The 27,322-nt window shown below is 31.8% G+C and overlaps 1 protein-coding gene across 1 annotated transcript in view; it reads left to right on the top strand.

Annotated features, from left to right (window-relative positions):
• Positions 1-84: 84 nt before the first annotated feature.
• Positions 85-27,322, top strand: part of LOC129229957 (AP-3 complex subunit mu-1-like) — a 36,060-nt gene continuing 8,822 nt past the window's right edge. The window contains exons 1-9 of the mRNA XM_054864339.1: positions 85-204; positions 4,145-4,329; positions 5,986-6,098; positions 6,194-6,315; positions 11,132-11,291; positions 14,987-15,100; positions 20,694-20,767; positions 24,063-24,168; positions 25,207-25,365. Of these exons, the coding sequence (XP_054720314.1) occupies positions 170-204; positions 4,145-4,329; positions 5,986-6,098; positions 6,194-6,315; positions 11,132-11,291; positions 14,987-15,100; positions 20,694-20,767; positions 24,063-24,168; positions 25,207-25,365 (1,068 nt within the window). The 5' untranslated portion in view covers positions 85-169. The remainder of the gene's footprint in view (positions 205-4,144; positions 4,330-5,985; positions 6,099-6,193; positions 6,316-11,131; positions 11,292-14,986; positions 15,101-20,693; positions 20,768-24,062; positions 24,169-25,206; positions 25,366-27,322) is intronic.

The raw sequence follows: 27,322 nt of genomic DNA, 5'->3' as shown, positions 1-27,322 counted from the left end.
GTACACTTGCGCTACCTAACGGTAAAGATGAATATTTCAACGGCTATCCAACCAGTATTGTCGGTTCTCTAGACACAGCTCTTATTTTTCGTGTCGTCTACCTACCTGTCGTCTGTCACTCGATAAAGTTCAATTTGTAAATACATATGCGTTTTAAAATACAGAAAAAATGATCCACAGTCTTTTTATAATAAATCAATCTGGGTATATTTTCTTCTTTTTGCTATTTTGTGATTGTTGTTTTGATGTTTCTGTCTCCTCGAAAACCGTACTTTCTTTTACAAAAAAATAGCTTCAAATCTTTTGCATGTATATATTTAATAATATTCAATCAACTGAATAGTTTTCTGCCTCACTTATAACGGGCTAAAACAGAACTCAATTAATATTGATCTTTTAAAATCACAGTTATTTAAAGATGATTTTATTGATTTTCAGATTGCTATAATGAATATTTTCTCTGCTCTGATATGATGGTTTATGTTGTCAAGTGTTACAATCACGATGGGAATCATTAATGTTAATCATGACCAATTATGAGAAGTTATCAAATGAATATTATTTATTCGAAGATTTACCTTTGAAATCTTTTCTTGTTAATAATTTGATTACAATTGAGACTTTTTCCCTCTCAGTACAAATTTTTGTAGTGACACATTTAGTTTTTTCATTGGTGTAATCTTGAATGACAGTTTTAGTAGAGTACTATTATTAAACTTTTAAAATTAGCTTGAAATTCACAAGATGTAAGTCATTAATTTGAGAACGGGTGTGCTAAAACTCGCTCATATTTGTTTACTCTTTATCATGCTATTGCAACACTGCCTCGGGATTTATGGTGCTCGTCTTTAGACGAGTCCAGTTCAAAGTCGGTTTTATACCCATAGGTTGCTATAATCAAGCATTTTAGGAATAAAAATTTTTCATGCCATCCTTTGTTTACAATAAAAAATGAATTTCAATTGAAAAATCATACTGAACACCACACTAAGATGCACATTCTATTCTAGAAGTCTTGATTCACTTATTGCATTTTCTGCCTGCCTCATTTCTCATGAATTCAATGGTTATGACTATCCCACCAAGCACGCCAACAATACTGAGCAGCACTATAGCACTTAAACATAAATTTTTTTGAATTTATCATTAAGTTATCACTTGTACTCAGGTTAAACGAAGTTTGGTAAGACCTCATTGGGAGTCAAGTTTGCTGCCCAATTTTAGTCTCCTTACCTCAAGAAAGATATGCAGTTAACCCTCGTTTATCGTGGTTATTCGTTCCAGACTTCACCTCTATAACTGAATTTCCGTGAAGTAGGATTCTGTATTTATAAACCGAATATTTTCCTAATTAGAGGGCATAAAACTTACTGACGACAATTTAAATAGGTTTTTAACATAGTTAGAGCCCCCTAGACATGAAACAGCACCCTTATCCAACATTACATTTGTATTACTTAATGTATTGCACAAAATATGAGAAAAAGAGATATATTAGACAGAATCGATATCACATTAATTATATTGGGAAATAACGTACACACACACATGCAGTTCTTACACACTACTCTTAACCTATGAAAATAGCTCAACTTTAACTTGTTCAATGATGAAATTAATTTCCAGTTAGTGACCGTATGTACCCCATTTCTTCCTCTACATTTATCCTCATCAAAAGTATTACACATACAGCTTAAAAAGCTAGTATAGTACGTTGCTGAACACCATTAGAGATGTATTTATCCCCTAGTAATAATACAGTGATTTATACTTTGCAGTTAGCGTTTAAGGTTAGATTGAGAAAAACTTTCTTCGGCGATTTCAAACCTCCACTCCCTCAACTAGTACAACTACAGTCCCTAAGAAGAGCTTACCTTACTTAAAAGACATAATTTGTAATTCTCTTGTAAGAAAAAGTTTACACGAGAACATAAAAAAGACTCATTGCTATAACTGAAAAAAAAAAAAACGCGATGTAGTGAAAACCACGAAAGTTGAAGCACGAAGTAGCAAGGGACGACTGTATTTCTTTTTTTAGATAAGGTTCAGAGAAGCTATTACTTAGCTAATTAGCTAAAGAAGGTACTAAGCTAGTAAGGGGACTTTCTACTAGCGCAACCAGAATTACATCATGGACTTTTATGATCAAACGATTTCTTACATCTAAACTAGTGTTTTAGGATTGGCAATAATGTTAAAATCATTATTGCCAATCCTAAAACACTACAGGTGTTTTTACTCTCAAAACCCCACCTTTGCTGCTCCAGTGGGACTTTCAGATTTAGATTATGATACAAGAATTAAAAGGCTTATTTTGGGTAGTCTCCAGCAAAAGAGAGTCAGAAGGGACATGAATGAGTTGTTTAATTTTATCTAAATGAAGGATATTTATAGAGTAGAGAGATTTTTGCTCGGAAAGCAGGACGAGGGATCATTGTTTTATGCTGTTCAAATACGAGGCTAATCTGGAACTTAGAAAAAATTATTCTTTCAATACGGTTGTGTGCACTCAGAATACATTCTTACATAGGATCTCATCTTTAAATGTGTTTTCCTCAAAACTTATAAGTGTCCACTTACATTCCTTGTCTTCTCACTGCCTCAAATGTAATTTTAAAAGGGGGGGGGGGAGAGGACTAAGCAAATCTATATGTTTAAAGGCTTTAACTTAAAGGGGGAAAAATTATTTCTTCTTCTGTTTTCAAAGTAATAAAAGGAAGTTAGATTCGTGAAAATATTCTGTTTTGAAAGCCAACTGATGTTAACCATTTCAAGGGAATTCATATTTTTATTTTCTTCAGAAGGCAAGTGGAAATTTGCTATCTAAATTACGTTATTATAATTCTAAAAGCAAAGCCAATGCAGATTAAAATTAGGAATTTTTTTAAGTAAAGAAGGTTTTATTACAGTCATTCATGTTGAAATGTTTTGAATGATATTTTTGCTCAAACTTTGTTTTAAAAATTGACAGAACCATTGTTCTCCCCTTTATGGGCACTCGTGGTTCCTGGTACACTAGGGTGGTTCAAAAATACATGTAAAAAAATGTTTCTCCTAGATCACAGGACACCCCTCAATATTTTTTAGACTTGTGGATAGCAATATACTGCAAGAATTTTAGCTTCCTATTTCAACTGAAAGAGGGTGCTCAACCCCCTCCTCCAAATTTCATCAGTATGGGAGGAGGGATTAAAAAACAATGCTGCATATTCTTTATTACTAATAATAAAGCTGAATGTCTCTCTGTCCGGAGGATGTCTGGATGTCTGTAGGATATCTGTAGGATGTCTGTGACGCGCATAGCGCCTAAACCATTCGGCCGATTTTCATGAAATTTGGCACGAAGTTAGTATGTAGCATGGGGGTGTGCACCTCAAAGCGATTTTTCAAAAATTCGATGTGGTTATTTTTTTATTCAAATTTTAAGAAAAAAAAACTATCATAAATTACGAAATTATCGTAACGTGGACCCGTAACATGGGCACAAGCCAATTGGCGAGATACGAAATTATCATAACGTGGAACCGTAACGTCGGTACAAGCCAATTGGCGAGAAAATTCACCATACATTATTTGTAAATATACAAGTGAACCAAAAGACCTTTAATTTTTCTATTACGGGCGAAGCCGTGCGGGTGCCACTAGTATAACATAAACGAGTAATACAGTGAAGCACCGTTTATACGTTTCGGAAGGGACTGTATGAAAAAACGTACAAATGAAAAAAACGTATAGCAGAATACATTAATTAATATGTATTAAACTCTGCAGGGACCAAACTAAAAAACGTATAAATGATAAAAACGTATAAACGGTGCTTCACTGTATGCATATACATTGCAATAAAATAATTATTTACAAAAAAATGCTGGGGAAATTAAAAATTTCTAAATTTGTAACATTTTCTATGCTACAGCTAATGTTAAATGAAGGGTCATTGAGCACCTTCTTAAAAATTGAGTAAGAAGCTAGACATTTTACAGCATAATGCTATTAGTAAGTCTAAAAAAAATAGGGGGTATCCTGGACACTAGCTGAAAAAATGTTTTTTTGAACCACCCTATGGTACACATTTATAACATTTTATCATTGATTCTATTTAAATACTCAATCAATAAATATGTTGTATATTTTGTTTTTACAGTGATGTGTTTATGGAAAAACATTGGAAAAGTGTCATTCATAAATCTGTTTGTGATTATTTTTTCGATGCCCAAAGAAAAGCAGCTTCACCAGAAGACATTCAGCCAATTATAGCAACACCTCATCATTATTTAATCAGCATCTATCGTAGAAATTTGTTCTTTGTTGCTGTTACTACTTCTGAAGGTAATGAAAATCAGGTTATTTCAAAATAAATTCTTTTTTATGAAATTATGATGCTTAAAATGGATTAATGTACTACTATATATACTCGCGTATAGGTCGATCTCGCGCATAAGTCAGCCCCCTACTTTTAGGAGGAAAGTCAGGAAAAAAATTGAAAACCTGTGTATAAGTCGAGCCCCTACTTTCTGAAAAATCGGGAGTGTTTTGTCACTAATTTTGAACATAAACGTTTTAAAAAAAAGGAAAATGAAATGTAATAAAAAATTTATGTTAAAAAACTCTGATTATTACTCTTTTGTACAAAAAGGATTCACTTCTGCGATAAGTTTTCGTAAAGGGTTCAATTTTGCTGTTACAATTTTTTTACTTGTTGCTTTTATTTTGAATAAATATCAATAAAATTCTGCGCTGTGCCATATTTCATTATTTTTATTTAAAAAATAAGCATTTATTCGCAACTATCAGTAAAATTCGCGAATATGTCGATTCCCACACTTTTCGCGTAAGTTGGCAGTTTACTGTAATTATTTTTTCTTTATTTCACAGTCAGACCATGTAAATTTATTGCAGAATGTGTAAGTATTTACTTCTATAGCATCTGCTTAAAAGAATTGGACTAAAATCAGGGAAAATGTTCGCTTTTTGAGTGTTTTTTTTTTCCAAGAAATGTTTGGGAAACATTTTTGGAAGTTCTGCCCCGCGTATAAGTTGACCCCTAATTTTTAACCTAATTTTTTGTGCTAAATTTCTCAATTTATACCCTAGTATATATGGTAAGCATTTATTAAAAATGGCATACAAATATGCTATTTTATTGTTTACTCATACATGTGCATTCTTAGAAAAAAAAATGAAAGACCTGTGTTTTTAGCAATTCCTCCAAGATCAAATGTTAGATGATCAATTGTGTGGGCACAGGAAGCAAGAAAATATTTACGTTACATTTCCGTGTGCTAAAATGTTGAGAATAGTAACAGAAAGAAGAAAAAATATGTAACATGTAAACCTAGGCCTTTGGATAAAAATTTAATTGTGTTATTTGTTTATTCTCAATTTAATTAACAAAGAGCAATTCTTTGTTATATCATTAGTAAATTTAAAAGCATACAGTTCATAATATAGCATGAAAGCAAAGTAATTACAGTTGACTCTCTGTTTAACGACGCTCTATTTAACGACGATCTCTATTTAACGACGGCTTTTCACGGTCCCAGGTGGACCACTGTAGTGTTAAAAGCATTCTATTTAAGGACGTTTTCTACTTATGGACGATTTTTTGTGGTCCCTTGAAAGTCGTTAAACAGAGAGCTAACTGTAAATGCACGAATAAAAGATTGAATAAAAGATACAGTGGACGCCGGTTAATTAAATCAGCCGCTTTATTGAATCAAATCGTCAGATACAGAACAAGACCCAACTTCATTGAATTAGCCGCTTTATGGAATTAAAACTGTTTAGAACAGACATGATTCATATAAGTGGCTGCCACTGTACATGGAATCCCTTACTTCATAAAATTGTTGCTGTGCAATGTAACTTTCTAATTTAACACGTTTGGTGAAATATTTATTTTTCAACCTCAGTTTGATGAATTTTGGTATAAATTACTGTAAGTATAAAATGTAAGATACATTTATGCATGTTTTTACTTTTTAGTCTCTCCACTATTTGTAATAGAATTCTTACACAGAGTCGTTGATACCTTTGATGATTATTTTGGGGATTGTTCAGAAACTTTGATTAAAGAACACTATGTTATGGTTTATGAGGTATGCATTTTTTTTTTTTTTTTAATTTTCAAATTATTCCACAATACAAATTTGTTTTTTTTTCTCTTATTAATGATAGATTGTTAATTTTTCAGCTGTTGGATGAAATGTTGGACAACGGTTTTCCACTTGCCACTGAGTCGAATATATTGAAAGAAATGATAAAGCCTCCAAATATTTTGAGAACAATAGCAAATACTGTTACTGGAAGATCCAAGTAATTTTACTTTGAAAAATATTCTTTTGTTTTTACAATTAGTTTTTCTCTCTCTCACTCTCTCCTCTCTTTATTGCATCAATGCTTAACATTTAAAATTGTCATACAGTTGAACCTTGATATCTCGAACCTCCTTATCTCGAAACCCTTGATGTCTCGATAAAACATTTTCCCCTGCATTTTCTGTAAAAGCCCTATGTATTTTCCATTGTTATCTCGAAATTTATTTTTCGAAACCCTTGATATGTCGAAATTTTTGCACAGAAGCAAGTTTCAGTTGTCGTTTTTCTTTGGCAATTTTTGTAGTAAAACCAGTTTCAGGGGGACCAGTTTTCATCTTTCTTCTTGGAAACTTTGTGATTAGGGGATTGAAGCAAGATAATAGGGAAGTGTTGGTATGAAAGGGGTGCTGTGTTTTCCCTAGAGTTTAGAATCTTTGTGCATTTCTCTCGAACATGTTGTCCACTGAGAGGAAAGGGGGTTGATTTTTCACCAGTTTTCATGTGAAAACGGAAAATGAGTTCCTCATTTTCATCATTCTGCTTTTTTAACTCCTACAAAAAGGCTGATGAAAACTTTTTTGAATGTGGGGAGCTACTAGTTGAACATTAGAATTTTTAAATTTTTAGGTGAAAAACCAAGTTGAAATTGTTGTTCAATTCAAAATCTCTTCCTGTGCACTTTTGACAGTTATAAAATTTCAAATCTAGTAAAATATTGAAGACTACTTTATTGATCGTAATTCAAAGTGATCTCATAGTACATATATAAATTCATATAGCGTACGTGTGTGTAATTGTGAGAGTTTCTAGTGTATTTTTTTTAAAACCTTAATAACTCAAAAACTCTTATATCTCGAATTTTTTTCCCGTCCCGAGAGATTTGAGATATCGAGGTTGTACTGTAAATGTTATACGTGTTTTTTTTTAGTTCAAAGATGAAAGGCATGTTAATTGGGAAATTTTTGGTTATAATTCATTTATAATCGCAATATTTGTACCTCCACTACTTTCACTAGGTTAAAAAGTAAAAAAATTGCATATAATGTTATTGTTCAGACAGGGTTACTATCAGATATTGAAACCAAGGTGTCTATTTTTAACTACTTTAACATCATTGTACTTTTAGAATCATTTGTTGCCATTTCACACATATAAGTCACTCAAATGAGAGGATTTAAAAAGAAATAATAAAAAATGTGGGAGCTTTTAATTTAAAACCTCCTTTATATAAAGTACTTTCTACAGTATAAATACAGTTACCAAATCTTAAATCTAGTTACCCAAATTTGGAGTTCTCTCCTACATTTGGACTCTATACTAACCTGCATTTGAAAATTAAATATTATAGTCTCTGCTAGAGTTATATTATTTCTACCTGTACCTGTTGTTTCTACTTTAAATTATACCTAAACGTTTATCTTCAAACATTTTACCTGAATTATGTTGTCATGTTTCAACAAAATGTACAATTGTGTACAAATATAGATTATATCAGAAGTGCACATCCATTTTGATGATTTTTATTTACATTTAGGACTTTCAAATTCTTCTTCATTCATATGATATATCACCTGCTTTTGTACGTGTTTATTTCATTAGAAATATCTTTGATTTTTTTTTATTTATTTATAATTTATCTTACATTATTGAATTGGGACTATTTGAGGGAATAGGGAATTTAAATTATAAGCACCATTTCTGCATTTTAAGTTCACTGCTTTGTTTATCAAATTTCCTTAGAAAAATATATGTGCAATTACACTTGTAATTATTTTTAAATACTGTTTATATTTTAATACGATGAAGCATATTTATTGTGTTTTGAAATGCATTCATTGCTTTTGCATATCCATACACTATTTAAATTCATTGAATTTCACACATCTTAAATCAATTAAATTTTACAAAATTTTTTTTTATAATACTGGCTAACCATATGCAAACCTAATGTAGGAGGCCTTTAATCTGCATCACTCAAGATTGCAACAGAGTTGCTCTGTGTGTCGCCAACGATGACCACTCTAATTGTTTTTATTTGATTTCTATCGTTAAAAACAGGAGAACCAACCACCTTGTGTTCTTATACTTAGCTAAGTGCTTCAATTGAAACCTTATTATATAAACAGAACTAATGTTAGCAGGGGTCTGGCCAGAGGATATTTGGGTCCATTAACGGACCCTTCACAAAAATCCGATCAACCAAAACGGACCTTTCACAAAATCCCGATCAAACAAAACGGACCTTTCACAAAATCCCGATCAAACAAAACGGACCCTTCACAAAATTCTGATAAACAAGATCGGATCTGTCACAAATTGTTTATTGAAAGAGCAAATCTGAAACCAAAATAACGCATATTTCTGTGTATAAACCGATAATTTTTGGAATCTTTTTTGAAGTCAAATTAGAGGGATCAACTTATACGAAATCGGCTAATTTTGAAAGAAAAAAATCAGCTTGCGATGCTCCTGCAAGCGATAAATAATTGCTACTGCCAAATAAATATAATGGTTGTCTGTTCGTTTTATCACAGCTAATTAGCAGCGGTGTTGTTGTAAATTTTTCTGAAAAGGCATTGGTAAGCACTTTTCTCCCTGCTCATGATTTAATAAACAATAATTATATATATCTGCGAAATGAACTTAGAACTGCAAAAGGATAGTAAGGGTGGGGAAAAAATATGATCGCTTCAGATAGGGTTACCAACTTCAAAATTATCACCACTTAGCGTCTGGCATTGAACCTTTATAATGACTTGATTAGAAAATATTCTCTTCATTTTACTAGCTTGTCAATATTTGCGTTTTTACGGTGCGGTGCAATGCGATGTTTAATTGTTATTTAATTGTTATTTAGGGAGAAAATTATATGGGTTTTGATTTTTCGATGCTAACAAGGATGATTAACTTTAAATAAACTCTTTTAATTACCATTTTTTTTCTTTAGATGTCTACATTTTGAAAAATGCAATCTTTTAACATCCGATATGAGAGTCATATTTTGTTCTTTTTTCGAGCTAACTTCGCTTTATTAGGATGCAAATAAATGAAAAGTCTCTTTTTTTCTGTAAGGAACCCTCATTTCAAGTTTTTAAAGCAAAATTCCATTTTCTGTTATTAGTCAAAAATTAAAATGCTGAATAGATGGTTTATTTTATTTTATTTATTTATTTTTTTTGCTTCAACTGTGTCCACAGATGTTAATGAAATGTTTATCATAGGACTCTAAAATGCAATTTTAAAATAATTTTATCAAAAATATTTCTTTTACATGTCGTTTTTATACTTTTGATGCCTTCACTTTGAGAATTGCGATATCTTTGCATCCGCTATTGGAATCCGATTTTTCGAATTTTTGATGTTTATTACGCTTTGTTAAGAGGTAAACAATTAAAATAACTTTTTATTTTTGTTAAAATCACGGAATTTATACGTTTAAAACGAAATTCTGTGCTTTATAATAGTGTCTTGGGTCACAAAGTTAAATGCTAAACCCTATTCTGAATTTTTTTTTTTTTTTTTTTTTTTGTTACAATTATTTTAAATACTGGACAGAAATATTTGTAGTATAATTTAACAAAATGTAGAATGGTAGATAAATATTGATACTTGAGACAGCGATGCCCCCCCCCCCCCCCCCCCCCCCCCGCCAAATATCAGAAAAACACTCCAGAATGATATTCTCGACATAGAAGAGGAAAACACTCAACTTTAAGTTTAATTGATGCAGTTTGTGCCATCTCTAAATTATAAAATTTCGTTTTAACAATTTTTTTTTTTTGCGAAATTAATTTATTTTCACAAAATTTATTCATTTTTCACAAAAAACGGACCCTGTGAAAAATCCTGGACAGACCCCTGGTTAGTTTAAAAGTTAAGACTATTTTTGTATTATGTTTCATCACAAACGGTAATTTCTTGCTTATCTCCATGAAATTAAAGTAAATATTTATTGTCAATGCAATTTTGAAAAATAAATAAATATTAATAAAAGAGGTGATAGTCTAACTGCAAGTAAATAAGTTATTTATTTATTTAGTTTATTTTTTTTTTAATTTGTTTGTTTATTTTATTTTGTTTATTTATTAATTAATTATATTTATTTTTTAACAGTTGCAATCAGGATTCGCCGATATATATCAGTCGATGTATATCACGTATATATCTGATATTTATTTTAAAAATATCATGATATTTTGATAATTTCGATGTTTATTTTTTCAGCTACCGTATTTTCAATATAAAAAGTATATTAATCTAGTAATATTGCTCATTTATTATTATATATAACCAAAAAGTTATGTACTATATTTTTATTATGTATTAATTCATCATTAATGTAACAAAGTAATATAGTATTCCTTTTTTGCTTGTATTTTATGTTCATAAAATTATTAGTAAAGTAAGAATTTTAATTTATATTAATAGTGCCTAATTAAATATTAAACATTGCTCAGGAAAAAAAGAAAATGTTATGACTGTGCATTTCTGAATCATATAGCTGTAAAAGTAGCTAACAGAAGAAAAATGAGTAAAACAGCTAATGCCAAATTAACTCCATTAAAATTGATAGAAATATAAAATAAAATATTTTAGATATAAATAATAAAAGAAACCTTAATTTTAAGTCTACATATTGTAATTATAATATAAGAAAATAAAGAGTGATTTGAAGATGCAATTACTATTTTGAAGACTTAAGTTTGTGCTGATTAAAAATATCCGATATATCTATCAAAAATATCATGATGTTTTCAAACCCTGGTTGCAATATTCATTTTTAAATCACTTTGATTTTATTTTTTCTTTTTCAGCATCAGCAATACCTTGCCAACTGGTCAACTTTCCAGCATTCCTTGGCGCCGCACTGGTGTTAAGTACACAAATAACGAAGCTTATTTCGATATCATTGAAGAGGTTGATGCAATCATTGACAAAAGTGGATCTGTTATATCAGCTGAAATTCAAGGATGCGTAAGTTTATTCTAATGTTACACAATAACACACAATACACATTAATAATGCACAGCTGTGCTGAAAGCGAACTATTTTGAGCATTCTTTTCAACATTTTATTGATCAAAATTCTCGTACTGGTTTACAGTCGACTCCCGCTACAACGCGATTCGACTTGCTCGAAATGGCTATAACGTGAATTTTTCACGAGTAACGAATTTTAGAGCTAACGCGAGTTTTTCGCCCACAACACGAGATTTTTTGGAAGGAAATATCAGCTTCGTTATAAGCTACTAAATATTGATTTTGTGAATGTTATTACATCTCTTTAAGCATCACTAACAGTGAAAGTTCCCGCAGCGAACTTGTCTACACATCGCGTTGTTAGTGCATCAACTAACCAGCCACTCGGCAACTTTCATTTATTCATTCTTTTAAATTCTAAATATTAAAGTTGATGAGATATAATGGCACCTTAGTGGCACCTTCATCTTAAGTTTGTGAAGATGGAAAGAAAAAGAAAGTTTCTGATTGAAAAAAAAAGGCTAAGATTCTTGATATGCTTGAACAACTACAAAAGCCGACGGTACCATGACAATAAGTATGAATGAATCTTCCATACGTAAATTAAAAGCCAAAACAAAAAGCTATCCTTAAAAGTTCAGAACTTATTTTCAATATTGAAGCTTGCATTATAGTCTTGCAAAGTAAATATTATGAAAATGGAAACTGCTATTGTATTCTGGAAAAAACAGAATGAGAAGAGGGGCTGTTGCCACAAATTGAAACGTTAAAAAAGATACGGCGAAGCAACCGCATTTAAAAATGTATCAGGTAAGAATAACTATATCTGATCAAGGAGCATTATCTTATGGAGCATGGAGGATCATCATTATCGTCAATTTTTAACTCACAAATATTGTTACTGTATCTGCTGTACAGCACTATTATAGTGAAGCATTTTATTATTACTTCATACTATGCGAACCGTGTTACGTCTTTACCTTCCATTGATCATTCATTTTGTGCATCTTTAGTATTTAATGTAGAATAAAACAGTTTCGTATCTTTTAAATACAGTAAAAGTTCAGTTATTTATGTAAGAAAATGTAGTATATAGTTGAGGAATAGTTTAAAACAGTTTGAGGGGTGTTCATAAGTGTCTGAATAAGTGTCTGACTTAACGTAAGTCGGGACTCGACTGTAATCAGTTTTGCCCAACAATACATTTTATTAAAATGAATCAACCTATTATTGTGTTTGAGTTTTTCTAGACCTATTTATTTCCATACATTTAGTTCTTTCTATAACCAATTTATCCTCATATGTATAATAGGTAATGATCGAATAACCCGCATGTTTCAACAATGAAACTCGTTCCACGACATGATCATTTGATAATATGTTTTGGTAATGTTTAACATTCAAAGGAAAGGGTTTAGTGTGACAAGGCTGAACTCGATCCGGTAACATAATTGTTTTACTGTTCAAACTGTCATTTCAGGAGAATGAATAAACGAAAAAGTGATTAACAATGAACCCGAAAAACTGGAGTTTAGGGTCCATCCACTGGAGTTAGGGTTACCATTTCAACGATCAAAATATCACCAAACAGTCAATGGCTTCATTCAAATGTAGAAGCAATTTTCACCCGTCATACCTTGACGGGCAGTTTTCTAGTATAATAGTAATTATTGTATCTAAATGGTAGAAGTTAAAAAGAAAACTTGCTATGTTTACTGTAATAAATGTAGTGTCATTGAGAAAAAAACCACAGACCAAAAGAGATGAGTTTAGATTATTTTGTCAACTTTAATTTAAAAAGCAGAAATTGTTTTTTTCTAAAATGGTGGCTTGAAACCAGCATTAAATTGGGTAGTTTTACAATAAGTAGCCAATTATTTCAAAAAATGCCCCCCCCCCCTCCCCCCGACTACAGCATTGCATAAAACATAAAAGGTTGAAAGCATGGCATTAAGAGGTAGCTTTTAATAAAGATAAAATAAAAACAGGGTGGCGACAGATCAGGGAGATCAGGGAAAAGTCAGGAAACTTTATTAATCAGGGAAAAGTCAGGGAAATATCAGGGAATTTTGAAAAAAATAACAAAAAATCAGGGAAAATTGATTTTTTGAAGAAAAAAAATTTTTTTTTTTGCTTTACAAAATTAAGTACTCTTAATTCCCTACGCATTTCCCGCCAATTATCTGTTCAAAAAAAAAATTAATTAAATTAATGAGGTGCGATTATACACTGTCGCATGTTTGTGCATCTTTTTTCCTCAACGTCAAAGTATTGAATCTTACTTATTAACCACAGGATGAACTGCCTAAGATTGCTTCTGTGTCTGTTAGGTTGTTTATTTTACCTAGCTTGAAATTTCCTTTTGCGCTTTCAATGCTACGTAAAATAAACAACCATACAGGCAAAGAGGAAGCCTTCAATTATGGCTTAGCTCCTTTGCCTTTATTCCATTGTCAAAAAGTAATTAGCGTACTATAATCACGATTTCAAGAAGAAATCTTTGGTTTTTGAATTAATACTATAAAAGCTTAAAAGTTATTACTTCTTCGCGTTTTTAATTTGATTGCTAAAATTGAACTTTCAATTTAAAAAACTTTGTTTTTTGCCATTATACTATTTGTTGTCACTGCAGATTATAAAGGTTTTCTTTTCTTCAGACTTTAGTGATTCTTTAATTTTATAACCAAGTTGTATTCTTCTTTTATATATTTTGAAATTAACTAATTGCTTTTTTTTTCCTTTTTTTTTCCTTGCATTTCAAAGTTGTTTGTTACAAAAGCAATCTAAGATTTTTTCTCGTTACATACTGAAATCATTTGAAATAGAGTTAACTTGTGTACTTAAGAAAATATCTTTATTTTTTTATTGTTAAAATGCTGTATTCATTCATTAAAACCTATGTTCTTGATTAGAGAAAAGCTCCCTATGAATGGTTGTCATATGGTTTCATCTGTTTTGCATAAATATGTCAATTAGTTATATAAGAATAACAACACTATTTCTATTCTTTCACTATTACTTGTTATTCTTGCAACAATTATTATGCTGTTTGAAAACTTAGAACTAAAAAGTAATTGAAATTATTTTGAACTATCATAAATACACATGTTTTTAAAAGTAATTTTAATAGTTTCTTAAATTCTTATGCTAAGTGGTTTCTGGAAGTAAAGTTTTTCAAAATTTTTCTATAATCATTCCATTGTATAAAAATTTAATGTACTGTTTTGTAGGTCATTCCCTCCCCTCCAATTGTCTTTTTTATTTAACCATTTTGTTAAAAAAAGTAGCATCTTTTTAAAATATATCTTTAGTTCAACAACTTTACATAACTGAAAACGTTTAAATTACTGCATTTTATACAAACATACAATGGATTTCAAGTAAAGCAAAGAAAGAAAACCATTATCATTGGTAACATAAATCAGGGAAATTTGGTGAACTTAATCAGGGAAAAGTCAGGGAACTTTTTTTCACAGTTCCTGTCGCCACCCTGAAAAATGTGATCATTTGTTTGTAAAGCTTTCAAATGATGGAAATTTGTTTATTTGTAAGATGTAATTTACAGTAATATTATGTATGTATACAACAGTTTAGAAGTTTATTAATCATTGAGATCAGCATAATGTATCAAGTACCAGTGCTTTGCTGTTGTAAAATATCATGCTTAAGTTCTGAACTTTTCTTTTACAGATTGATTGCTGCATCAAGCTAAGTGGTATGCCTGACCTCAGCTTATCTTTTGTAAATCCACGAGTGTTTGATGATGTGAGCTTCCATCCTTGCGTTCGGTTTAGACGTTGGGAGGTAAACTAATTGGTATATACTGCAAAAGTCAGCTGTTTTTGGTATAAAAGCATAAGTAAATCATTTCTGCACTTACGAGTTGTCAATATTATGAAAGAAAAAAAAATATGTGTACTGTGTACCATTGTATATATATTAGTCTGTCGTTTCAATAAATGTTTTCGAGAAGTTTAAGTCAGTAGGAGAAGATATTTGAATAAATTTTAGCTATGTAATAATTTATCAAATGCTACGAGTAACTTGGGATTGAAATACTATCAGCTCGGCTTAGTCGGGTAACCGATAAAAAAATACCATGCTCATAAAAATACAACACATTGGCACTGAATGTTTCCCTATAGACAGCAATAGTAATGTAAAACATCCCTGTTTAATCGAATAGTATCCCTGGATAATCCAATGAGACTGATTAGCTCTTGCAAATATTTTTGCTAAGAAAAATTTTGAATAAATTATTTTTAAAAATAAATAGTTAAATAGGCAACTTGGAGAGACAAAAGAGACAGAATTTTTAATGCACAATATTGAAAATATCAAGTAAACAGTTCCAAAAGACTTTTGAAACAGAAGGTGACACTTCTCCCAGCCAGGGGCTCCCTGGTGGGATGTCACTGTGAAATTCGAAATATGTCCTTATTTGGCAAATTTTGTCTCGCAATTCAACGTAATTATCATCATTCAGCAAAATTTGGAGTTCTGTTTGGCGATATTTAGAGTTCCATTTGGCTCAGTTCTCATCATTTGGCAAAATTTGAAGATCCATTCGGCAAATTGAGAATCATTGCCCTCCCAAAAATTTAAGTTTGGATCCCCCTGCTCCCAGCAAACTTGAGTCAAAATGTAGCCCGTGGTCCTGGGAACAATAGGCTTTGGGAAAGTCTATATGGGACTTGTTCAGGGTTGGCAAAAACCCGGGTTTTTTTAAAAAAGCCCATGGACCCAGGGTTTTTTGGGTTTTTTTAAATAAAACCCAAAAAAACCCAACTAAAGTTGGGTTTTTTAAAAGAAATGTGGGTTTTTTTGTCTTTTTTTAGGGGAAATGTGGGGTACTTGTAGCATATTGTAGCGTAAGTATATGGACAAAGTGCAAAAATTTTCTTCGGGTAAAAAGCTGGAAAACTAGTTAAAATTCAGAGTTTTCTGAAGAAAAGTATAAAAGACGAAAAATCCCAAGAATGTTAAAGTTTCAGATTTTTTAATTTTCATTATTACCAACAGATAAGGCAAAGTTACTTCTCGAGTGATAAAATCCATCGTTCGTTTTTAATTACTACATTTTTTTTTCTTTGCATTTTACTTTCTAGTATTTCATTTTGTTATGCAAAACTACTGTAGAACCTCAGTTGGTTTTTAAATCCCTTTTTACTGAATTCCAGCTTAATCAAGACATTTCTTTGAATTTTATGTTGCCTGTTTTTCTATTTCTGTGTACAGGGTAAGAAATATTAACCTTTTTTGTAAAATAATGAAAATATTGTACCTGTTCTGTTTTCTGTCGACCGTTTGAAAAATCTGTTTATTTCTAAAAAAATTACCTTGTGTTTATTCGAGATTTGTGACATGTTGGTTAGCAGAAAATAATTTACATGAAAGCCTTTTAACTAGATTAGTTTCCTCTGTACAATCTACAAATATTGAGAAAATCAGACGTGACAGGACTTGGTCAAGATAATTCGAGTTATGTATTGACCAATTAAAGAAAAAAGTTAAATACATTTATTTAAAATCTTTGAAGTATATTTTTAATGCCATTAAGAGTTAAAAAATACTATTAAAGCTCAAAATTCATTTTTTATGTTCATTGTCTGTGGTGAAGAACAAATAAAAAAGAAGTTTAAATTGTGAAAGTATTTAAATTAATTAATTTTTTTAAAAACTTCTCACAAAATTTTAAAAAACCCAAAAGTGGGCTAAATAATGGGTTTTTTTAAATGGGTTTTTTCAAAAAAACCCATTGGGTCCAATTCGGCCAACCCTGGACTTGTTATGTTCGTAATGGTTTGGGAAAAGAGATACAAAACTGTTCCCAAAACATTTCCAAGAATTCAATTCCCTATTGTGTTTTTTTTTTTTTTCAAAAAATAACATAGGGAATGGATGCCTAAACAAAGATTTTGCAATTTATAAGTACTAAGTTACTTACATTTTCAAGCTTTTTGTACATATTTGTAATTTAATATTTAACTGCTCTATTTAAGTTTTTGTTCATTAAGAATATTTCAAAAATTTGTTACTACAAAAAAAAAAACTTTTGAGTAGCGGCTTATTTACCGTTACATTTTAGTTATGTGTCATCAGTTGACTAAGGTAAAAAAAATTTCCCCACATAATTAAATACCCCGCTTAATTGAATATTATATGTTGGAACTGACAGTATTCGTTCAAGTAAGGCCGACAGTATTGTGAATTGATGTACGGATTTACTTAAAATAGAATTCATGCTACAAATTTTCTGACTATCCTCTTATTTTAGAGCTGATGATATTTTAGAACACAAAGGAGGATCTCAGAATTAAATTTTCTTTTTCATTTGGATGTTTTATACTTGTATGCAATGGTGTTCCCATTGGGTATACTCTGTATACGCCGTATACTCTGAAACATTTTTTAGACATATAGCGTATACCCCCAAGCTTCAAAAATTTTCATATTTTGACATATTATGTATATGATCGTATATTCAGGGCCGGATTTGGAAGTGTGGAGGACCCTAATCAGGGTTCGAAAAGATAATCATATTTTTGAAAATATCCGATACTTTCATATATATCCGAATATTTTGATATATATGTATATATCCGATATTTTTGACCCGTGAAAGTTAGGATATTTTGTAAAAATTTTATTGTGGGGGCCCCTTTGTTGTGGAGGCCCCCGGGGCAGTAGCCCCGCCTGCCCTCCCCTAAATCCGGCCATGTGTATGTTGTGCGTATTGCATTACTGGGAGTATACCCTCAGAAAAATGGATGGGAACATCACTTCTTGTATGCAGGGCCCGATCAAGCCAAACTGGTGCCCAGGTCCTGAGTAGAATTTGGTGCCCCTCCCCCCCCCCCATGAAAAAATTCTTACAATTTTAAAGTTAATGTTTTATACTAGAAGCCTAATGTACTAGAACCTACACAAAGGAACAATACTAGATTTAAAAGGAAACCTGGGATTTGAATACCAAACACTTGATAGTCACCAAACTAATCACAGTTAAAATTGCCTCTTAAGGCGAAAAAGAGTTAAAAAACAATTTAAAACTGAAAAAAAAAATCTTACTAATTCTGACATCAAGTTTTAAAAAGGCTTCTTTCTGGCTTTAACAGAGGCAAATGTGTCTGTCAAATAATCGAAACCTATGTTTGATGTCACAGCATTTTCAATGGTCAATAAGGAAAACACCTGTAAATTATACAGAGAAACGCAGCTTCTCAAATGATTTTTGATTCTTTTCAAAAATGAAAAGTAATGTTCACTGGAACAGCTGCTGATAGGCAAAGTAAGAAGAAGCTGCAGGGGTGAATCCACATTCGGAAATGTATGTGTAATGTATAGTGATCTTATCCTTTTAAAACATTCTCCAGCAGAAGGGTTACCTTTTGCAAAGATTTGAAAGTGTTAATTCTTCTGGAAAATGTTCATCTATGTCATCTGAGTAATTTTTTTGGAATTCCAGAGCTAAGGGACAACGACTTCTTTACACGAAATGTTTTTAACTTTATGAGGTTTTGAGCTGATTTTTAAAAAAATTTGAGCCTCCTCTTCCTTAAAGTTGAGAAAAAGTAAAATGAGCTTTAAAAAAAAAAGGAAGTAAGTGAATTTAGGCTGGGCTATTTTGGTGCCCCTAAATTTGTGGTGCCCAGGTCCGAGGACCCGCCGGACCGTGCGTTAACCAGGCCCTGCTTGTATGTAGCATTTTTATATTCGGCAGCAAGAAACAAAGGGATCTAAGTGCCAAAATTAAAAATTTAGAGATAAGCAGTGCAAATGATTGGTGAACCTCACCTCTGTTTTGGGGCAAGCGATGTATTAGTAGCCATGATAGGTTCTGTTATACAGTATGATTTCGAAAAACTTTCCAATGAAAGCCTGCCTAGGACCAGAGAAACTTTAAACGTGTTTTACTCAAAACTTGAAAATGTCCACTTACATCCCTTTGCTTCTAACTGCCTCATACATTAAAAAAAAAGTTTTTTTTTCTTGTGAAAAAGCACAAAAAAAATTTAGTTTTCGTGTACTAAGTTTTTCGAAAATTTAAATTAATGCTCGTTATTTTGACGTTCAAACTGTATAATTTGCAGTTGTGTGTAATAAGTTTTTGTTTAATGCAGAACCTTGTTAATGAGTATTTTTCTTTCATTTTGATCCTACATTTATTTTAGAACATAGCTTTATGTTAAAGCTTAAATCTATATATATAAAAATGAATGTTTGTCTGTATGTCATCCATGAACTCAAAAACTACCCGGCAGATTTAGCTGAAACTTTCACCGTTTGTTATTTTTGGTACTGGGAATGTTTATAGACCAGTTCGAAAAAAATCCGATCGATAGTTCCTTTTTTATTCCAATTTAAGTCACAATCCATTGGATAAATACGAATAAAATTATCGGCTGCAGAAATTAATTCGCGTGAAAGATCTCATTGATAAGAAGTTGGCTGTTGCCATTTTTCTTGAGTTTGAACAAATAAATTCTTTCTTTATTGTTTTATGGCTTTTCATGCAACGGGGGATTTAAAACTTTTTCTATTTGATATTTTTAGCGATGGATTGATCTTGCAAACTGCGTGAGTACAAAATTTGAGTATAGTCACGGCTTCACTTGATACCTGGACCGATTATTATGAAAATTGCTATATATATATGTATTTTTCCACGGAGAAGCTGCGTAATATGCTCATTGAAGCCACTCGCCACCAGGTGGCGCTGCAGAGTAGCAACTTCTGCCCCGTTCAACCGATTGTCATGAAAATCAGTATAATGATGTATTTTTTTGTTGGCATAGCAGCGCGCGTTGGGTAGAGCTAGTTATTAATAGTTATTGCAACATAACTCAAAACTAATTCTGAAATTCATAAGCATGAAGTTTTTATTTTCTTTTTGAAAGCTATAAAAATATATTATTTTAAACTAAATTCTTTGACACCTTTCTGGCTGACAGGGGGGAGGGGAACTTAAGAGAGCATTCAACAACCTAGACCCTGAGGGAGCCGCAGACAGCCATTGGCAATATTTCTGCTGATTTGTGATTTTAACACATTTATTCTTGAAAAAATTGTAGATAAGTATTATCTATTTGTTTATACTGCAACTTAATAATGATTCCCCCCTCCCCCCCCCCCCCCCCCCGTGTTTTTTTTTTTTTTTTTTTTTTTTGAAGCATTATAAGCTTCCTTTTTTTTATATAAGTGTCATAAGTTTACACTTGCTTTTTTTTAAATTTAAATATTGTTAAAAAATGAATCAATTATCTCTTTTTTTTTTTTGAGGAAATGTTCAGTTATTTTTATTATGTGAATTACATTCGTTTACATGATTATTTATTAATTAATATATCATGTATAATTTTTATCTTTATTTATTTTTAAAATTTTACTTTTTCAGTCTGAACGAATTTTATCATTTGTTCCCCCAGATGGAAATTTTAGATTGATGTCTTACCATATCGGATCACAAAAGTAAGTGTTCGTGATAGAATTCTTTTGAGCTTTAATGTCTTAACTCAGGGGTGCCCACCCCCCTAAGAGCAACGGTGAACCCCCCTAAATATTACGAAGCCCCCCCCAAGCAAGAGCCTCTCCCCCCCCCCCCAACAAAAGTGAAAAATACCTCTCAAAACAAACTCAAAAAAAAAAAGTAAAAAATACACCTCAAAACAACCCCCCTAAAAATTTTAATGCCACGGTCCTTTCTTGGTCAATGTCATATTTCACTGGTTTGATGTTTTTTGGGCCCATAGACATATTTTATGAAATTTTAATGATTATATTTTATGCATATTAAACATCTCAAAGCAGTATAGTTAAAAAAATTTATGATTTAAATTTTGATTGCATTGCAAGCAAAATTAGTGGTCAGTGGATGGGGATATCAAATATTTGACCAGGTCTAGAAAAAACTTATTGTCAAAAATGTTTTACATTTTCGAATTTAGAATCGAATATATATTAGTTTTCAGCAATTAAAAAATATGCACGTTTTCTATTGGGTCAAAAATTTGAAAAAAAAAAAATTAGACCTGAGGTGTTTTTTCCAGGGCTGCGGAGTCGGAAGGAAAATGGCCGACTCCGACCCCGACTCCGACTCCTGGATTTTGAAACGCCCGACTCCGACTCCAACTCCGACTCCGACTCCGGATTTTTTTAATTGTATTTTTCAATTCCCTCTCTCCCTTCAGGAGAAGGGGGGAAACCTTTAAACAGAGATTAAAATATTAATTCCTTTTTATGAAAATTTCGCATTTTTTTTTGTAAACCCAAGATGCATACAACGTTAGAAATTCAATTTAAAAATCAAATTTTCCAACAGTTACGAGTTTAAAAACGAAATGACTTAAAAATTCCTTTAACAAAATTGAAAAGGATTACCTTGGCCCCTTTAATATTTAACAAATAGATATTGATCAAATCGTGTGTTTTCAATTTTTGAAAGCTTTAATTTGAGAAAAAAAAAAAAAAAGCTTTTTTCCTTTAAGTCCAAGTTCTTGAGAGGGTGTGGTTTGCCCCGGGTGACACCCATGTGGTAGTGACACCTAAAGTTAATTTCAGAGTTTATAAAAGGTATAAATACTTTAATTTTGAAAATTCTCCCGATTATATTTTAAATTCTATTTCATCAATAAAATTTCAACGAAAATAGGGCACATATACGTCAGGAGCAAATTTTACACAAAATGCGGCGGTATACAGATTTATACGAATAGTTTTTACTATACCTATATTTCTTCTTCGCTAAATTTTTAATTTCAATTTTATTGGCTGCTTTAGAATTAACCTTAATGTGAAGATTTTAAGATTAACTGCAATTATTTAGTATTGTAATCAAGAAATCATTTATACTTATTTTGCTCCAAATTTTTTAGTGAGAACCAAACTTATAGAAATAGTCTTAATAAAGAAAAAAAACATTAGATTATTTCATCGGATCTTTTGTATTCGTGTTTTCGCGCAAGAACTTATTTGAATCTGTCGATCACTCTCAAAAGTTTCCACCTGAGGTACGGGCCCCGACTTACTAAATTGTTACGTCCCTTTTACTATTTTATAACTGAGATCGAACAAAACACTATATTTTTATTTTTATTTGAAATTGATTACTTGAAAATGTTAGGCGATAAAACTGTTTGCTGACAGTTGCTATATATTAGTTAAGTTAAAAAGCAAGCAAACTAGGGGACGGCTACAGAAAGTTCGATAAGCACTCAAGCTAGCTGATTGCCATTGTAGCAGTTATTTTTTTTCATTAGTAACTTTTTATACATGTAATCGAACCAATTGCTAGTAGTCAGTTTTTAAAAAATGCAATGAGAGTCAGTAAAAATGAAAGACAAAAAGAAGCCCGGAGTCGGAGTCGGAGTCGACATGTTTTCTAACGACTCCGACTCCGACTCCTTTACCCCAAAATTAGTCCGACTCCGACTCTTCGACTCCGACTCCGACTCCGACTCCACAGCCCTGGTTTTTTCCCATTTTTCTGTGATTTATTAAACAGGTCAGGCATAGTGATTATTTTTTTTTATTAAGGTGATTGTTTCCCATGTGCTGAAAAAAAAAATATGAAATTTTATATGATCACAATAACAAAATGAATAATAATAATACTCATATCTTTCTTTCCATCAAAATTTCAAATGTTTTTGCTATTGAATGGTTTTGCTATTCAAATGGTTTTGTGATTTATTAGATTGTAGTATTTTAATGAATTTGGTACAGTAAAACCTGTAAAGTTGACCACCTTTGTAAGTTGACCACCTGTATAAGTTGACCGCTTTTGTCAGGAACGGAATTAGTCCTATCTTATATAATGAAAGAAAACCTCTGTAACTTGACCACCTCTCTATGTTGACCACCTGTCTATCTTGACCACTAATATACACCAGCTTTGGTTTGGAGTATTGTAAAAAACCCTTCCTAAGTTGACCACTTGGCAAAAGCATTAGATTGTACTAAAAGTTTAATCAGTTATGCATCAAATAAGCAATTAGGCATTTTAAAAAAAAAAAAAAAAAAAAAAAAAAAAAAAAAAAAAAAAAAAAAAAACAATGAATATTTATGTTTTTATCGAAAAACATTGGGCTTATGTTAAGTCCCAGAAAATGCGCCAAACTTCATTAAGGAGTTATTTCGTTGAAAAGTAGATTACCATTGTTACAAATGTACAAGAAAAATCAAATGAAGAATTTAAGTCACTTTTGACTTGTTATGAATTTTTAGGAATTGTTAATGTCAAGTAAGTAGTTTTTCATAAGCAATGAGACATTTTTTCGTCGGTCGATTTACAGAAATTTTAAATTTATTTGATAATTTACGCGTCATTCTGGTAAATAATCTCTGAAAATATTTAAAAACATTTTTACTTTTTGTTTTAAAGTAATTTTAAACAATGAAAGTTAGTTTAAAGTATTCCAATTAGTTAAAAAATGAATGCATAGGGCAAGAAATAACAAAAAAAAAAACAGTTTTCGTTACTACCCTCTATAAGTTGACCACCTGTCTAAGTTGACCACCTAAGTACTGCACCGCAAGTGGTCAACTTACACAGGTTTCACTGTACGATTTTTCTATTAAGGTGATTGTTTTCTATATAATGTAAAGATAATTGAAGAAAAAAAAATCAAAAATAAAATTTCATGATTGTAATAAAATTGTTATAAAACGCTTTATTTTCATCAAAATTTTTAATGTTGTCTATTTTTTTTATTATTATATTTTTGTGGTTTCTTAATGCAAGGTTGCTAATAGTCTATTTTTTCAGTATGGTAGCTATCCCCTTGTATGTGAGACACCATGTTTCGTTCAAAGAAGCTGGAGGTGGAAGAATGGACATCACTGTAGGTCCAAAGCAAACCATGGGAAAAACAGTAAGATAAAACTTTCCTCTTTACTTAATTGTTTCACATATCATTCATTTATAGTTTCTTTTAAAATACTCTAATTTTTTTCCAAAACTCAGAATGTTCCATATAATATCAGTTCCACTTATTTTTCTATTGCGGGAGGGGGTCATCAGGGTCATGCCCCCCCCCCCATGAACTGTTGACCATATTATCAGGGCCATGGTGGCCTGGTCAGTAAGGCATTGAACTTGTGACCGGAGGGTCCGATCGAAGATCCACCGTCTTCATTAATGGTGACTGTTGGACGTTAAATATGCTCGTGGCCACAAAGTCCTCCAAGTGAAATAATACCTCTGAGGGTGCCGGATCAGGGATTGCTTGGTTTCTGGTCTGGATTAAAAAAATCAGGGCTGTCTTCAGGGTCCAACTGGTTAAACCACAAAAAGTGGTTGGTACGGGGGACCCTGGAGTTAAAAGTGAAAAGTGATCATATTATCCGTTCCCATTGTCTTCAATCACTTTATGAACAAAAGGCAAATGATTTCAGCAATATTTTCAATTCATTAATAATTTTTAAAAGGAAATGTTTGAAATGCTACTTCTTTTCATTGCTTATGAAATGAAATAGTGACATTTATGATCTATTAGGTGCCTTATGTCTGGTCAATTTGGTGTATTTTACTGACATCTAAGCAGTTTTAGAAATTTTTCATGCACAAAACGTAGGTTCATTTGAGGGGGGGGGGGGGGTCAATCACCAGTATGACCCCCCCCCTCTCTAAAATGGTAGTCTGCATCCCCCCTGTCTCTAGATATCACAAGTCTAGCTGTCTCTAGATATCACAAGTCTTATTGTTCAATTTACAATTTATGATTTTTTTTTTTTGTAGATTGTTTTAACTGATAAAACATTTTGTATAATTTACTATTTGTTTCAAAATGCAAATTTAGAAATGCCTTGATATCCTAAGCTTAGTCTTGTAGTTTTGATTTTTTACTAGTAAAATATTCATTAGCTGTATCCTAGTACTTATGCGAAAAATGTTTAATTATCTTTTTAAGGTGGAAAATGTTACAGTTGAAATTCCAATGCCAAAATCTGTACTCAACATGACTTTAACACCCAGCCAAGGAAAATACACTTTTGATCCAGTGAGCAAAATTATGGTGTGGGAAATTGGACGCATTGAGCCTGGGAGGATGCCAAACATTAGAGGATCTGTAAGTATTTACGTAGGTTTTTTACATGTAAAACAGAAAGATAGGTGCAGTTGAGTTGCATCATTTTGTTCTCTGAGATAACTAAACAGCAAGGTTATAATTTTCTTTGTTTTGTTCCTTGGAAACAGAATAGTTCCTTTGACAAAAGAAATGAACTAAATTTTATGGTAATACAGTAGAAACTCGATTAGGGACCACTAGTGATTCAGATGTCAGAAATTCCAGTTAATAGAAAGTTTGTAAAAAACTTGTCAGAATCTTAATTTTTAAAATGCATTAATTAAAATTACAATACTTTGAAAAGAAGGAAATGAAAGTATAGAAAGTAATGTTTTGCAGCTAAAAAACTGAAATAGGAAAATTACATGTTGTTTTAAAATGACAATTGAATATTTTTGCAATGCCAAGTTGACTAAGATGCATTTAAGAAAGCCCAAATTTGCAGAAAATATTTTTCCTTTCAAATTGAAAATTTGTTGTTTCAATCAATTTTTTTAAAAATTTATTTGTTTTTTTAAATTTGTTTTTTTAAAAGGTTACCTTTTTCCCTAAAATTATCGTCTTGTTTTGATCGAAGCTCAATTAATCAAGGTTCCACTGTAATTGACATTTTTCAAAAGACAATCAAACTTAGTTATGAAATCACCCTGCATGTATGGTCTCTTTAGCCAAATTCACGTGAGATTTTTGTACCTCGCATTTCCCCACTGTGGCTCTGAAAAAAAAAAACAATGACTGGAAAATTCACCGTTCACATGTGAAAGTAGTTCACCCAAGAAAGAGGCTATACACAGCAAGTAAACAAACTCATTTCATGTGGTGCATTCTGGGGTGAAAACCCTGCATTTACCCCGGAATTAAGCAGGATGGAGAAAGACCCACATTCACCCGAGAAATAAACAGAATGGGATTTAAAGCTGGTTTTTTTTCTGAAGTAGAAAAGCTTTATGTGAATGGGGCTTTTGGGAAGTCCTGGATATTTCATTACTACTTATTTGATTATTGATCCCTAATGGTACTTCTGTCCCTCTCTAAAACTAATACTCCAGCCTCCCTATATGAATTTCTCTATAAAAGGGGGGGGGGGGATTGGGTCCATCATTGCCCTGGGGCCTCGAAAGCACCAAACATTGTTAGAGTTGTTAGAGTGTGTGTGTGTGTGTGTGTTTTTGCTCATCCAGAAGTATAAGATAAATGGGAACTGGAAGCAAATACCAAACAGCTTGTTATGGCATCTTGTGGGCTCAGTTTCACTCATGTTGGGGATTATCAGTCTGAAATAACCATAGCAGAAACTTCTCAAAGATGCTGAGATTACCTTCACACTGGTAGCTGAATTTAAATTTAATGCCATACTGAGGACTCTGCAGACATCCTACAGATACCACCTTCAGTTCTGTATTGGCTATTCCAGACGGTTGATCTTCAACGAAGGTGAAGCTGCAGTCTCTGGATAAAAGACCAAGCTGGTTGGTATTTGCTTGAAATTCTGCCTTAACTCAAGCTATGGAGTGTAAAGGTTAAGCTTATAAGTTGGGAATTTTATAATAGTTAAGGACTTAAATCTAGGAAGAGTAGTGTTAATGAATTAAACCAAGACTAAGAGAGTCCTACAAAACTAAAAGGATTTTTTTTTTTTTTTTTGAACTTCTATCTTGTATTTTGTACACTTATTCTTATTTTGTTTGTTTTTTATTTAAATAGTGCCACAAGTTTTTAGTTAAACAAAACAAAGGAATTTATCTAATTGTATTCTACCTCTTCTAACAGTAAAATTTCTAGCTTGCTTAAACTCGAAAAATAACATATGTAAGAGTTGAAGGACATGGTTTTTTCCTTTATTGAATACATGGTCCAGATTTTAACTAGGTCACTTTTGCACGGTGCCCCCCGCCCCCCCCCCCCCCAAGAACAATGGTGCAGGCCCGCTGAAACTCCTAAAAATGTCAATGGTGCA

This window comes from Uloborus diversus, chromosome 9, assembly GCF_026930045.1.
Source record: "Uloborus diversus isolate 005 chromosome 9, Udiv.v.3.1, whole genome shotgun sequence".
Taxonomy (NCBI): domain Eukaryota; kingdom Metazoa; phylum Arthropoda; class Arachnida; order Araneae; family Uloboridae; genus Uloborus; species Uloborus diversus.
The sequence above is the reverse complement of the archived record's forward strand: the minus strand, read 5'-3'. Positions and strand labels throughout refer to the sequence as shown.